Raw genomic sequence first — 14,124 nt, 5'->3', positions numbered from 1 at the left:
TTATGAGCAGCATTTTAAAAATGTAACTGTCTTTATTAAGGTGTGGGGCTCTTCATACATTCCATTTTTGCCTTATTGCCTTGAGCACATATTTTGTATGTCACAAAATTAAATTAAAACTTTCAAAAAATAAAGAAATCAGCAGGGAATGATACAAATATTCTCAATTAGAACATAGGACTCCAGAAAGGAAAGGGAACAAGATATGGACCTTTGTTTCCTTGTTCCTTTACCCTTGGCCCTTGTTATGGGCTGCCTACAATTGTCAGTGGGAGAAGATTTACAATTATCACCAATTCTTGCCTCTATCAGTCTGGTAAGGCTTTCTGTCCCCCCAGTTTTTCAAAAGGTTTTGCCTTTTGAAGGCAAAGAGGAAAAAAAAAGATAAAATAAAGCAGATCTGGGATAGAGAGAAGGACTAGATATGTAATTTTATGGGCACGGAAAGGTCCCTCTGCCAATATAAACCCCCAGTTTTTCCCTCTGATGCACAGATCAAGCTGAATCCCTTTGCCTCGACAGGCCTTCCAATTCTCTTCTCTAGGCCAGTGATCTCCAAATCCTTCGGCCAATCCTTATATACCGCAGTTCTTAGTCCTTCTCCCATCCTAGTTACCTTTCAACTCACCAATGCCCTTCCTAACTGTTGTGGCCAGAGCAGGGCTACCACTTCTCTAGTCCTGGACATGACAGCCCTCAGAGCAGCCTAAGATTGCATGCACTTTCTTTGTCTGCTGTAGTATGCTGTAGGCTCATCTCGAGCTCATAATCCACTAAGATCTTTTTCACAAGAAACAAAAAAGGTATAGCTGGATGGTTCCAATCGGGAATTAGAGGAACAGCTCCAACCTGTTTTAACCATCTTCCCCCATAGGACCAGATTGTGACAAGAGCAATGGCACCTGGTGTGTGGATTTATTCTGGGGGCTCTGGGGAGGGCTTTCACCATTCTTTTGATGATTTGTGATGCTAGCCACCCCACCGTGAGACATAGTTCACTCATGTGTTTTGTGAGCTCCACTCAGTTTCTTACCCTTGAACATCAAAATGCTTCACCAGTAGCAGTAGCTGAAAAGAAATATGCAGAGCCATCTGTCATATTTGATGCCCCGGGCATGCTTGGCCTCACCATGTGTTTCTCTGTGGTCTCGATGTTCCCATGTGTGCCTGCGCGGGACGCACACATGGTCCGGTCTCACACAGTGTGTTATCTGTCTCTGAGTGTCTCATTTTGTTTTCTGTGCTTCACTGCAGTTCCTGTAAACAAAAGGGATATCATCTTTCTTTTGGATGGATCATTCAACGTGGGAAACACCAACTTCCCTTATGTGCGCGACTTTGTAATGAACTTAGTGAACAGCCTTGATGTGGGCTATGACAATATCCGGGTCGGTTTAGTTCAATTTAGCGACACTCCCGAAACCGAATTCTCCCTAGACACTTATCGGTCCAAGGCAGATTTGCTTGCTCGCCTGCGGCAGCTGCAACTCAAGGGGGGGTCCACTCTGAACACTGGCTCAGCGCTTGACTTTGTGCGCTCCAAACATTTCACGGAAGCTGGCGGGAGCCGGATCCATGAGAATGTCCCTCAGCTCCTCCTCCTGCTCGCTGCTGGGCAGTCGGGGGACTCTTACTTGCAAGCTTCCAATGCTTTAGCCCGAGCTGGAGTCCTGACCTTTTGTGTGGGTGCTAGCCAGGCTAACAAGGCAGAGCTCGAGCAGATTGCGTTTAATCCCAGCCTGGTCTATCTTATGGATGATTTCAATTCCCTACCAGCCTTGCCACAGCAATTGATTCAGCCCCTAACCACGTATGTTAGTGGTGGTGTGGAAGAAGTTCCACTTGCCCCAACAGGTAATGTTCAATTTTCTTCATCCCAACTCTCTATCTCCTCGCTCCAATGGAGACCAAACGGGGAGGCAGTTGGTCAATACCTTTCTCTATCTGCTTGTGACCCTTAGGAGGGATGGAGGTTCCCTGGGGTTGATTTTCTTAGTTTTTGATTGGATTTTGGAGATACTATACCAGCATGCTCGGATTCTTCCATCAGTGCTCTTGAAAGAAGAGATGAATAAATTAAAAATGAAAATAACTAAAAAATAAAAATAAAAAGCTATTTGCTAAGGGCTCACTATGGGCCAAGCAGGATGCCAATTTACAAAGACAGCAGTGAGACAGTTCCTGTTCTCAAGGAGTTTACATTCTAACACTGAATATGAAGGAGCCCCTTGTAGCTCAGTTCCATTTCAGACAGCATATGACTCTGTTACTTTATTAGGTTCCTGCTCATTCCATGGCTCTTTTTCACCAGAATACTTAAAATTTAATTTTAAGAATTAAAAAAAATTAAAAAAAATTCAGGAATCATATTGGCATTGGTGTCCCTCCAAATTGAAAAGTGCCATTGCCCTCCTGAGCCCTTCTGTTACCATATTGCAGAAACGCTAATATGGTTGGTTCACTGTGCAGATAGGAATTTATGGTATCAGATGTAAATCTAGAAGAGTCCTCACAGGTCATCTGGTCCAACACGCTCATTTTACAGATTAAGAAACTGAGGTCCAGAGAGATTATAGGATTGTAGATTCAGGGCAAGAAGGGACCTGAGAGACCATCTACTCCAAATCCATCATTTTATAGGTGTTCTGTGTGATCTTAAATCTGTTCCAAATTATCCTCTTGAGCATTTTCCTGTCACTTCTGCTCATGTGAACATCGATGAGGATAGGGCTGAGCCAGAGAATTCCCTGCATTAATCACAGGTGATCCCAACCAACATCTTCACCTGGCATCTTTTTACACCTGAGCTAAATTTGCAGGATTGTACAGGTACTCCAAGGCTGAGCAGAGCCTCAGAGCCTGTTTAGTCTAACTGCTTACTCTGAGCGAAGTCTTGGAGAGCCAAAGACAAAAATAAAATACTCCCTTCCCTTAAGGAGTTTCTATTCTACTGTGGAGAAGTAAACCTTGGACCATTTCTATGATGTTTAGCAAAACATCCATTGTGAACAGGATGGCAAAGACAAATTTGGAGAGGAATTAGATTGAAATGCTGCCATGGTTTCTACCCTGCCTCCCCTACTATAGATTGTCTATGGTTATGGGACTCAGAAGGCTGCTTGGGGACATCACTGCTGACTTGTGACAGCCATGGAACTCATTGAATTCTTACAATCAGAATAGCTCCCAGGATCTGTTTGGATGGAATGGAGTAAAATTGAGTCACCCCGTGTAGTTTGAGCCATAAACTCATCCTATCCATGGTTTTTTGTACCCTTTTAAAGGGAGTTTAAGGAAAATTAGATTTTTGGACAAAGACAGAGTAGATGGATAGATATGTGATGACGACAAGGAGTGAGCTGTTGGCCACTATTTGGACCCTCTGCCAAAATTTCAAATTTAGTGAAATGATCATCAATTTCAACTGAATGAGTGGTGGCATGTTTCATTCCATCCATATTCATCAACCCATGGCACCCTTTGTCATGGGAGATCAGTCTCACATTTTTAAAAGCATGATTGTGATTAGAGCATTGTTAATTGTTTTGTACCTTAATTTATTTTTGGAAAGGATGAAGCCTTCCTATACTTTGCTACCAATGGCATTTCACAAGTCATAGTGTGTGAAACTTTTCTTGTTTTTTTTTTTTTTGTTTTGTTTTTTTGAGAAGCAAAGCGTTGAGTTGTATGCACTCATCTTTTCTTCTTTCTATTCCTAGATGAACACAGTAGGACCTGAAATTTTAGTGACAGTAGATTTGAATTCTTTTTGGCTGCTGGTATAGCTATCTTCTTCCCTACTTGGTGAATCCCGTTAGCAAGCCCCTGTATCTCTTGACTGAAATTCAGGGATCACCCATGTCTGTTTTACTTATTTTGTTTTCATTCACCTTTATTTTAGAAAACAAGCGGGACATTCTGTTCCTCCTCGATGGCTCAGCCAACCTTGTTGGTCAGTTCCCTGCAGTCCGGGACTTCCTCTACAAGATTATTGATGAGCTGGATGTGAAACCTGATGGTACTCGGATAGCAGTGGCCCAGTACAGTGACAATGTCAAAATCGAGTCTCGTTTTTCTGAACACCAGAATAAGGGAGAGATCTTGAATATTGTAAAACGGATGAAGATTAAGACAGGCAAACCCCTCAACATGGGCTACGCCCTGGATTTGGCACAGAGAGATATTTTTGTGAAGTCATCTGGAAGTAGAATTGAGGAAGGGGTGCCTCAGTTCCTTGTCCTCCTGGCTGCTGGAAGGTCAACTGATCGTGTGGATGTGCCAGCCCAGAACTTGAGACAAGTTGGCATTATCCCATTCATTTTCCAAGCCAAGAATGCAGATGCTGCTGAATTAGAAAGGATCGTACCCTCCCCTGCATTTATCCTAAGTGTCGAGTCTCTGCCCAAGATTGGAGAGCTTCAGCCACAGATTGTGAATCTCTTAAAAACTGTGCAAAATGGTGGACCACCACAAGGTATGCTTGACCCTTGCTACTTTTCCAGGCTAGTTCTCCAGCATGTGGGTCAGTGGGGAGATCTGATTTTAACTTATTGGGGAGATTGCTGAGGAAGTCAACTGTGGGTTACATAGTGGTGTGATCTCATTTTTGCTACTGAACTATCTCTATGACCGTTTCAGTTTCCCACCTACTAAATGGGGAGGTAGTCAGGTGGAAAGAGTACTAGGTTGAGAATCAGATCCTGTCTTTGGTATTTAATATCTGTGTGACCTTGGGCAAATTATTTCAATGATCTGGGCCATAGTTTCCTCATTTCTAAAATGAAGGAGTTTGAATATATGATCTCCAAGGGCCATCCCAGCTCTAAGTCTATGGGACTGTGCTTTGGTGCTAGAAGAACAGGGTTTAAATCCTGTCTCTGACACTCACTAGTTGTGTGACTTTGGCTTGGGCAAATCGCTTAAACATTGTGGCCTTGATTTCCTTGTCTATAGGAAGGGATTGGACTAAGTTAGGCTAGAAGGTCCCTTCCAGCTCTGAGTTTGTGACCCTATAATTTGGAGTCAAGGGGACTCAATTCAAATCTTGCTTTTGATATTTACTACCTCTGTGATCTTAAGCAAGATTTATTGATTTATTAATTTATTGATCCCGTTTCCTCATCAGTAAAGTAGATGGCCTCAATCTGAGGTCTCTGTGATCCTGTGGTCCCTTCTCTACTCTGCAATGCCATGAAACAACTCTAAGGGATATTACTGAAGACTGAATATTGTACATAGAACAATTTCCATCCTTCTTCCTGCCCCTACCACTGAGTCTCTTGAGTTTCTCCCAAGAGCCCTGTGGCAGGTGGTGGACAGGAGCTACTGCTAGGTCACTGGTGGGTCATCTGGTCTGGCTTCTTCCTTTTAGTTCCAGGTGAGAAGAAGGATGTTGTGTTTCTGATCGATGGCTCAGAGGCGGTCAGAAGCGGCTTCTCTTTATTGAAAGAATTTGTTCAGAGAGTGGTAGAGAGCCTGGACGTGGGCCCTGACCGGGTCAGGGTGGCCGTGGTGCAGTTCAGCGAGCGAGCCCGGCCTGAATTCTACCTGAACTCATACTCGGACCAGCAGGCCGTGGTCAGTGCCATCCGCCGGCTCACCCTCCTCGGTGGCTTGTCCCTCAACACGGGCTCGGCCCTGGACTTTGTCATGAGGAACATGCTCGTGGAATCGGCAGGGAGCCGGATCACAGAAGGCGTCCCCCAGTTCTTGATCGTTCTCAGCGCGAGCCGATCCCGGGATGATGTCAGAGGGCCATCGGTGGTTCTGAAGAGGAGCGGTGCGGTCCCCTTCGGCATCCGGATCGGCCATGACGATGACACAGAAATGCGCACCATCTCCTACATCCCAGACTTTGCCGTGGTCATCCCCACCTTCCAACAACTCGGTTCTGTGCAGCAGGTCATCTCAGAAAAAGTGACTCTGCTCAGTCGGGCAGAACTGGACAAGATAACGCCCGTGCTGACCTTGTCGCCGACAGGTAGGTCTCCTATTCATCTGGCTTGGCCATGCCTGGATTCAAGATGCAAATGACCTTCAAACCACTTTTCTTTTGAGCTGTGGGGGTGAGAGCTGCTTTTATATTCAAAATCAGAGGTGATGTGCCCTTGAGAAGTCTAAAGCTTGCAAGGAAGCAAGAAGTCCAGGTTCTCAATGGACTTTAAGCTCAATTAGTCAGACAACAGGCATTTATTAAGCACCTACTATGTACTAGAATTATGCTAAGCACTGGGATTAAAAAGAAAGACAAAAGACACTCCCTACCTTCAAGGTGCTTATAGTCTACCAGGGAAAACAATGTGCAAATAGCTACGTACACACAAGATAAATAAATGTGTGCAGGGGAAGCCGGCAATGTTAAAGGGTTGTGATTTCATCGGTATGGGAAACTCCCTCTACTGATGGCAGCTGGTAGGAACCTTCTCTGTAAATTATAATCTTAGAGCAGCATTTCTCAAAGGGTGATCTGTGGAGCATCCCTGGGTTTCTCCAAAACTTATTATGTTTAGTCTGTGAGGTAAAAACTGTTTTCATAATAATACTATTAAATTGCTATTAAAATACTCCTCTCTTTCCCAACTGCATATTTGTGTTAAGGCAGATGTTTTTCATATACTCCAATTAAAACAACATATCACAACAGATTGAATGCAGAAGCAAATATGGGAATCCAGTGTTTAACATTGCGCCTGGCACATAATAGCCACTTAATAAATGTTTATTGATTGATTGCTCTATTAAACCAGATGTTAAAGAGCTTTGTAAAAATGTAAAAAAAAGATGATATTCTTCTTACTAAATTTATTTTTATTTGGGAAAATATAGTTATTTTTCATAAAAAGTAACTTATGTTTGCACATAATGGATAAATTCTAACTCTAAATTTGTTTCTAACCCAAACCTTGGGGGCCAAGTGGATGGAGTGTTGGGCTTGAAGTCAGGAAGACATCTTTGAGAGTTCAAATCTGGCCCCAGATACTTACTTACTAGCTCTGTGATGCTGGGCAAGTCACTTAATCCCATTTGTCTCAATTTCCTCATCTGTAAAATAAACTAGAGAAGGAAATGGCAAAACCACTCCAGTATCTCTGCCAAGAAAACCCCAAATGGGCTCACGGAGAGTCTAACACAACTGAAAAACAACTGTAATTTTAAATAAATTAATAAATGAAATGTATCAGTTGTAATTACTACTATGATAAATATTGACAGATAGAACACACATAAGTGAGGACACTTTGGGGTCCTCAGTAATTTTTAAGAGTATAAAGGAGTCCTGATATGAAAAAAATCTGAGAACTGTTGTTTTGGAGAGGCAAAGGTTAAGTGGCTTCCTTGGATCCCAACTCAGCACTCTTTCCATTGCCCCATGCTGCCTCCCATGAGTCTTTGGGCTGCAGCCTGTTCCACTTCCTGTTCTCTGTCTGGGCTCTTTGCCCCTCCTGGACACCTGTAGCTCAATGTGCATGATATTTCTAAGTGCAAAACAAATGTTTCTACCCAGTGGGGAGCTGTGTGGGCCCAGACTGCATGCACTGACAGTCCACCCCCGGTACAGGGGTAAAAAAAAAAAATGAAAGCTGTTTCTCTAAGGCATTTCCTGTGGTCTCATGTCTCTCAGCCTTAACCCTTGTGATTTTCATCATGGAATCCTTGAGATTCCAGAATGAGTAACTTTGATTTCTGGGCGTGCAGAAAAGGAAAATGTGACTGATGAGTATCTACAAATGCTGGGGACCAATTCTAATGCTTTTTAATGTGAAAGGCAACATTCTGTAACAAATCAATCAATAAACATTGATTAAGCACCTACTATGTTCTGGGCCCTATGCTAAGGGGGGGGTACAAAAAGAGGCAAAAACCAGTCCCCGTCCTCAAGGAACTCCCAATCTAAAAGGTGAAGCAACAGGCAAACAAATGAATACAAACAAGTTAAATACAGGATAAACAGGAAATTAACAGAAGGTAGGCACTAGAATTAAGAGGGGTCCGGGAAGGCTTCCTGTAGAAGAAGGAATTTTAGTTGGGACTTAAAGGAAGACACAGAGGTCAGTAGTTAGAGGGGACAAAGTGTTCCAGGCATTGGAGAGCACCAGAGAAACTGCCCAGAGTTAAAGGATGGAAGGTCTTGTTTGTGGAACCACCAGGAGGCCAGTGTCTCAGGAGAGTTTCTATAGAATGAGTATGTCCCCAGAGTACCAGCCTTCGGGCTCATTTATTTAGGGCAATATTTAATTTAGGTCAAATTTTGTGAAATCCAGAGGATGGATCACTTCATTTCTTTGGTGATCCTGGGAGATTGTAAGAAGAGTTGTTATTTTAAATAAGGAGGCCAGTGTCTTATTGTTTTATGGAGAAGAAAAAATGCTGGACTTGGAGCCAGAAGCTTCCGATCTATGCGGCTTGCCTCCTGTGTGACCCTGAATAAGGGACTTAGACCCTCGCGGCCTCAGCTTCCTCACCTGTAAAACGGGGGCCTTGGTCTGGAGGACCTCTGATGTCCCTTTCGGTTCTAGCTCTATGATATGACGTTCTGACACTTGTCTTTCCCAGGGGTCAGCAGCAAGAGGGATGTGGTCTTTCTCATCGATGGTTCCCAAAACACCGTGCAGGAGTTCTCTTACATTCGTAGCTTGATCGAGAGGCTCGTTGAGGACTTGGATGTGGGCTTTGACACCACCCGAGTGGCCGTGATTCAGTTCAGCGAGGATCCCAGGGTTGAGTTTCTGCTCAACGCCTACACCAGTAAGGATGAAGTCCAGACTGCAGTGCGGAGGCTGCGTCCCAAAGGTGGCCGGCAGATCAACGTGGGCAGCGCCCTGGACTACGTGTCCAAAAACATCTTCCGGAGGCCCCTGGGGAGCCGTATTGAAGAGGGAGTGCCTCAGTTTCTGGTGCTGGTCTCTTCTGGGAGGTCTGATGACGAGGTGGAGGATTCCGCCGTGCAGATTAAACAGTCGGGGGTGGCCCCCTTCACCGTGGCCCGGAATGCCGATCCCGAGGAGCTGGTCAAGATTTCTCTGAGTCCCGAGTATGTGTTTTCAGTGAGCACCTTCAGGGAGCTGCCAAGCCTGGAACAGAAGCTCCTGACCCCGATTACCACGCTGACCTCAGAGCAGATACAGAGCCTCCTGACCCGCACCCAGTACCCGCCCCCAGGTGAGATGCTTCTCAGAGTAAATGCTATTTCAGATTAAAACAAGGAATTAAACGGGACAAGGATGAATGGTAGGGAAAATGAGAGAGGTAGTCCAGCACCGCGGAGTCAGCAGACCTGGTTCAAATCCTTACGCTCTTTTTTTTCCCCAGTGAGGTAATTGGGGTTAAGTGATTTGCCCAGAGTCACACAGCTAAGAAGTATTATGTGTCTGAGGCTGGATTTGGAGTCAGGTCCTCCTGACTCCAGGGCTGGTGCGCTATCCACTGCCCCACCTAGCTGCCCCAAAACCTTACACTCTTACCTGGGTATTGTTATACTCAGTTTCCTCATTTGCAAATTGAGTTGCTTAGATATGTAGGTCCTCTGAGGGCCTCTTTCAGCTCTGTGATTGGTAAGAGGAATCTCTACAACAATGTTTTGGTTAATTTTTTAGCCATAGTTTCCTCATCTGTAAAATAGGGAAAAGAGAGACACCTACCTCCCAAGGTTTCTGTAAGGATAAATTGAGCATTTGAGAAGACTTTTTTTTTGGGGAGGCGGAGGAGAGTAGGAATATACCTGAAGTTCAAAATTTAAGAATAGTCTACAAGACAAGTTGAAGCCCCTGGTGTCTCCTGAAGGTAGGCTTTCTCTTTTAGAGGTGACTGATAGTTAAAGTCCCCCGAGAGTACCAAAGAAACAAGGTAGTTTAGTGGGGAGGGAGCTGCCCTTGAGACCAGAAGATTTCACTCTTTAAATCTCACCTCTGACACATTCTGGCCCCAGGCAGCTCTCTAAGATTATAAATTGTGGAAAAGGTGCTACCTTGTTTTAGAAGAAGGCATTTCCTCTTGTGGTAGGTTCCAACATCAATGAAATTCCAGATCCAGTCCCTAACCTTATGCCTAGAATTCCACGGAAAAGAATCCAACATTCAAAGACCATTAGTGAGGCTGGGTGGCCACGTGAGAGGGAAATACTCATTTTTCTTCTCTTTCCTTCTTTCTCCAGTTGTAGAAAATGATGCTGCCGACATCATCTTCCTCATTGACTCCTCTGACAGTGTCAGGCAAGACGGTCTTGCCCACATTCGAGATTTCATCGGCAGCATCGTTCGGAAGCTCAACATTGGCCCCAACAGAGTTAGGATCGGTGTGCTGCAGTTCAGCAATGACGTCTTCCCAGAGTTCTACCTGAAGACCCACAAATCCCAAGCTGCCGTTCTGGACGCCATCCGACGCCTGAGGTTCCGTGGGGGCTCCCCACTGAACACCGGCAAGGCTTTGGATTTTGTGGCCAAAAACTTTTTCGTGAAGTCAGCGGGAAGCAGAATAGAAGATGGCGTGCCCCAACACCTTGTCCTATTTCTTGGAGGGAAGTCCCAGGACGATGTATCGAGGTCTTCCAGAGTGATAGGCTCGGCGGGCATCGTCAGTGTAGGCGTGGGGTCCCGAAACGTAGACAGGGCCGAGCTGCAGACAATCACCAATAATGACAGGCTTATCTTCACTGTCAGAGACTTTAGGGATCTTCGAAACATTGAAAGCCAAGTCATTAATTCATTTGGACCCTCGGGAGTGACTCCGACACCTCCAGGTCCATTTTCTCCTTCAACCCCAGGTAAATACATCATGATCCGTGGATACAGATCGCGGCATCGTATTTTAACATTGTTAGATGCCCATTAGCACTGACACTTTTGTAACCATACTGTCATTCACTGTCATGTGTATTCCCTGGATCATCCCTAGACTGCCTTCCCCAGGGCAATTTTCTCTCCAGAAGCAGAACTGGGAGGAGCTGAGGCAACGTTCAATGAGGACATATTATTTGGGACACAGCATAATGAGCAGCTCCTATCTTTCCTCTGCTGCAGCCGTACTGAGGATGCGTTAGCAAGCCTGGAGACCTGGCTCCACCCTGTCCTTGCCTACACCATCTTTCTCCTGCCAGGGCTCAATGCCCTGCTGGGGCTTTGCAGCCCCACACTTTCCTGCACTGACTCACTTCTTCCTTTGTCCGTATCAGCGCTGAAAGCCCTTTCCCTCTCTCCAGGTTCCCTTGCTCACTGCTGCATCTATAATTCCAGATGGTAATAGCTGACATTGAGGTAGCTTTAACGATCACAAAGTCCTTCACATGTATTCTCTCTTTGGAGCCTCCCAACAACGTTAGGGAGTAGATGCCACAATTATCCCCATTTTACAGATGAGGAGATTGAGGATTAGACACTCTGACTTGCTTAGGGTCTCTCAGCTATTAAGTATCTGAGAGGGGATAGTGGAAGGAGTATTGAATTTCTGATCAGAGGACCAGAGTTCATTCAACTCCTCAATGTCATGTCTGTGTGACCTTAGGTAAGTCACTTAACGCTTTTTTGGTTGGAATAAGTGGCCTGTATGGTCCTATCCGGACCTAAACCCAAGATCTCATGGCTCCAAGTCCAGCTCCACTGGAGCTGGCCACACTGCTGAATCTTGTGATACTGTGTTGACTGTCTTCCTTACCCTGACTCAATCATTCTCACCACCAGCTTTCAGGGCACCAGCCTCACTTTTCTTCAGATTAGTCTTGACTTCCCATCATCAAATGCCAGTCTTAAGGCATTGACACCCTTAAACAGTCTCAGGCAAATAGAAATCAATCAATCAGTTAGTCAATAAATAAGTATTTATTTATTAAGCACCATTTCCAAACCAGACACTCCGCTAGGCGTGGACTATCTAATAACAAAAATGAAAGTCTTTTCCCTTGGGGAGTTTCCGTTCTCTTGAAGACTAGGACATACAGCTCCTTCTTCCTTCTTGTGTCCTCATAGCCTCCCCCATGGCTGACAGCTATCTGTTTTAGTTTTTCTTCTTGTCTCAGAAGAGTCTCTGAAGGAGAGGTTAGATAATAAAAAGCAGGAACAAAAATGTGCAGGAGGAAACACGCAGAGAATAACATAGCACTATTCAGTCTGCCCCTTTCTATCGCTGTTGCTTTACATGAACTCTTACACAACCATGAATTAGGAATTTCCAGTGGTACACTCTGAAAACACCTCTCTCTAGAATCTAACCGTCAGCAGAATGGAGCGGAAAAGATGTTAGATTTGAAGTCAGAGGACCTGGGTTTGAATCCCAGCTCTGTGCATTCTGTCTGGATGACCTTGGGCGAATCACTTGCCCTCTCTAGGCCTTCATTTTCCCAATATTAAAATAGGGGATTGAACTAGATGACTTTGAAGATCCCTTCTGGTTTCAAAGCGATTGTCCTGGTCTTGATCTCTCTTATCCCAATAGGATTCTAAGGGGGGGGATCCTCTTACTCCTGGAGCTATTTTCAACCCTTCCTGTTCCCATACTTCATTCCCCTCATTTTTATTTCCAAATGCTCCAGGCACCTTGCTTGAGTTAAGTTTCTACCATATTCTGTTTTTCAGTTACTCTGATTAAAGGTATCATGGTGTTGAGGATAAAGTTGTCCTTGAACTCAGCAAGGTCTGGGTTCCAATCCTGCCTCTGAAATAGACTCACTGTTAGAGTCAGGGTCTTAGACCCTTGGCAAGAAGCTGAATCTCTTGGTGCCCCCCATAAGTTGCAGAGGAGGGGCTGATCTGCATTGTGAGGAAGCAGTGTCTTCCTCTGGGAGTTCCCTATCCCAATGAAATCATAGGTCTGCTCCCAAAACATAACAAAACAAAAAACCCAAACAGAAACAAAACACAACCTCTTTACTATTTAACACAGGAATTACTACTTAATACTAGGGATTGTTTTGGGGAGGCATAGTTCCCTTTTAATATTTATGATGAGCATGCATATTCTACAACTGACTTTTGACTTTCATTGAATTTTCCTCTCATTTTGTATCTTTTTGCTGTGGACACATAAATAGACTCATTTTCTGTTTCGATTACTTCAGTGGCAAAGAAAGCTGACATTGTCTTCCTGTTGGATGGCTCCATCAACTTCAGAAGAGATGACTTCCGAGAAGTTCTCCGTTTTGCCTCGGGGATAGTGGACACCATTTATGAAGGTGGAGATTCCATCCAGGTGGGCTTGGTCCAATACAACTCGGACCCCACGGATGAATTCTTCCTCAAGGACTTCTCCACCAAAGAAGAGATCGTCGATGCTATTAACAAAGTTGTCTACAAAGGTGGAAGGGAAGCCAATACCTTTGTGGGCCTTGACCACCTCAGGAAGAACCACTTTGTGCCTGAGGCTGGCAGCAGGATTGACCAGCGGATCCCTCAGATTGCCTTTGTGATCACTGGAGGGAGCTCCGTGGAAGACACTGAGGAAGCCACCCGGGCACTGTCCCAGAAAGGCGTCAAGGTGTTCGCTGTTGGAGTGAAGAACATTGACTTAGGCGAAGTGTCCAAGATCGCTTCCAACAGCGCCATAGCTTTCAGAGTGACCAACGTCCAGGAGCTGTCCGAACTGAGCGAGCAAGTGCTGGAAACTCTGCACGATGCCATGCATGAGACTCTGTGTCCCGGCATGACAGACGTCTCCAGAGGTACTGACTTTTATGTACATGAGACAGTGGGAAAAGCTCTGGGATTAGAGTCACCCAAATTTGGACCTGGGTTCCAATCCCGACTCAGTTTCTTGTATGACTTGGAGGAGCCACTTTGCTTGGGTCTTAGTTTCCTGCTCTGTACAACAGGGGTTTGGCCTCGATGCCTCTGAGGTCCGTCCCAGCTCTAGACATAGTATCCTCTGAATTCTGTCTCTCAGAAAGTTGCAAATGAACTCATCGCTCCCATCCCCAAAGATGCAAGTATAGTCGTTCCAAAGGTCCCTGGTCACCCGGCTTGGTTTCCATTTGTTTTATCTTAACCTCATTTATGTTGGCTAAATACCATGCTGGTACCTTAGCAACTGTGGCTTGAGTTTGTTGTCATGGAAATAGAACAATCAGTCAATCAACCAGCTTTTATTAAGTGCCAGGCACTGGGGATGCAAAGTAAAAAAAAAGGCCCCCTACTCTTAAAA

General features: G+C 44.9%; 1 protein-coding gene across 8 annotated transcripts in view; it reads left to right on the top strand.

Annotated features, from left to right (window-relative positions):
- The window catches only part of COL6A3 (collagen type VI alpha 3 chain), a 95,494-nt gene that overhangs the window by 32,451 nt on the left and 48,919 nt on the right, over nucleotides 1–14,124 (top strand). For 5 of the 8 annotated variants that reach the window (XM_027875201.1, XM_027875200.1, XM_027875198.1 and 2 more), the window contains 6 exons: nucleotides 1,255–1,854; nucleotides 3,902–4,474; nucleotides 5,372–5,980; nucleotides 8,554–9,159; nucleotides 10,151–10,759; nucleotides 13,046–13,645. In XM_027875201.1, coding sequence (XP_027731002.1) covers nucleotides 1,255–1,854; nucleotides 3,902–4,474; nucleotides 5,372–5,980; nucleotides 8,554–9,159; nucleotides 10,151–10,759; nucleotides 13,046–13,645 — 3,597 coding nt within the window. The remainder of the gene's footprint in view (nucleotides 1–1,254; nucleotides 1,855–3,901; nucleotides 4,475–5,371; nucleotides 5,981–8,553; nucleotides 9,160–10,150; nucleotides 10,760–13,045; nucleotides 13,646–14,124) is intronic. The other 3 variants (XM_027875203.1, XM_027875202.1, XM_027875197.1) reach the window with 1 other exon arrangement.

Source organism: Vombatus ursinus, unplaced genomic scaffold (genome assembly GCF_900497805.2).
Source record: "Vombatus ursinus unplaced genomic scaffold, bare-nosed wombat genome assembly UNPS02014808.1, whole genome shotgun sequence".
Classification (NCBI taxonomy): Eukaryota; Metazoa; Chordata; class Mammalia; order Diprotodontia; family Vombatidae; genus Vombatus; species Vombatus ursinus.
Note: the sequence above shows the minus strand (reverse complement) of the source record. Positions and strands in the feature narration are given on the sequence as shown.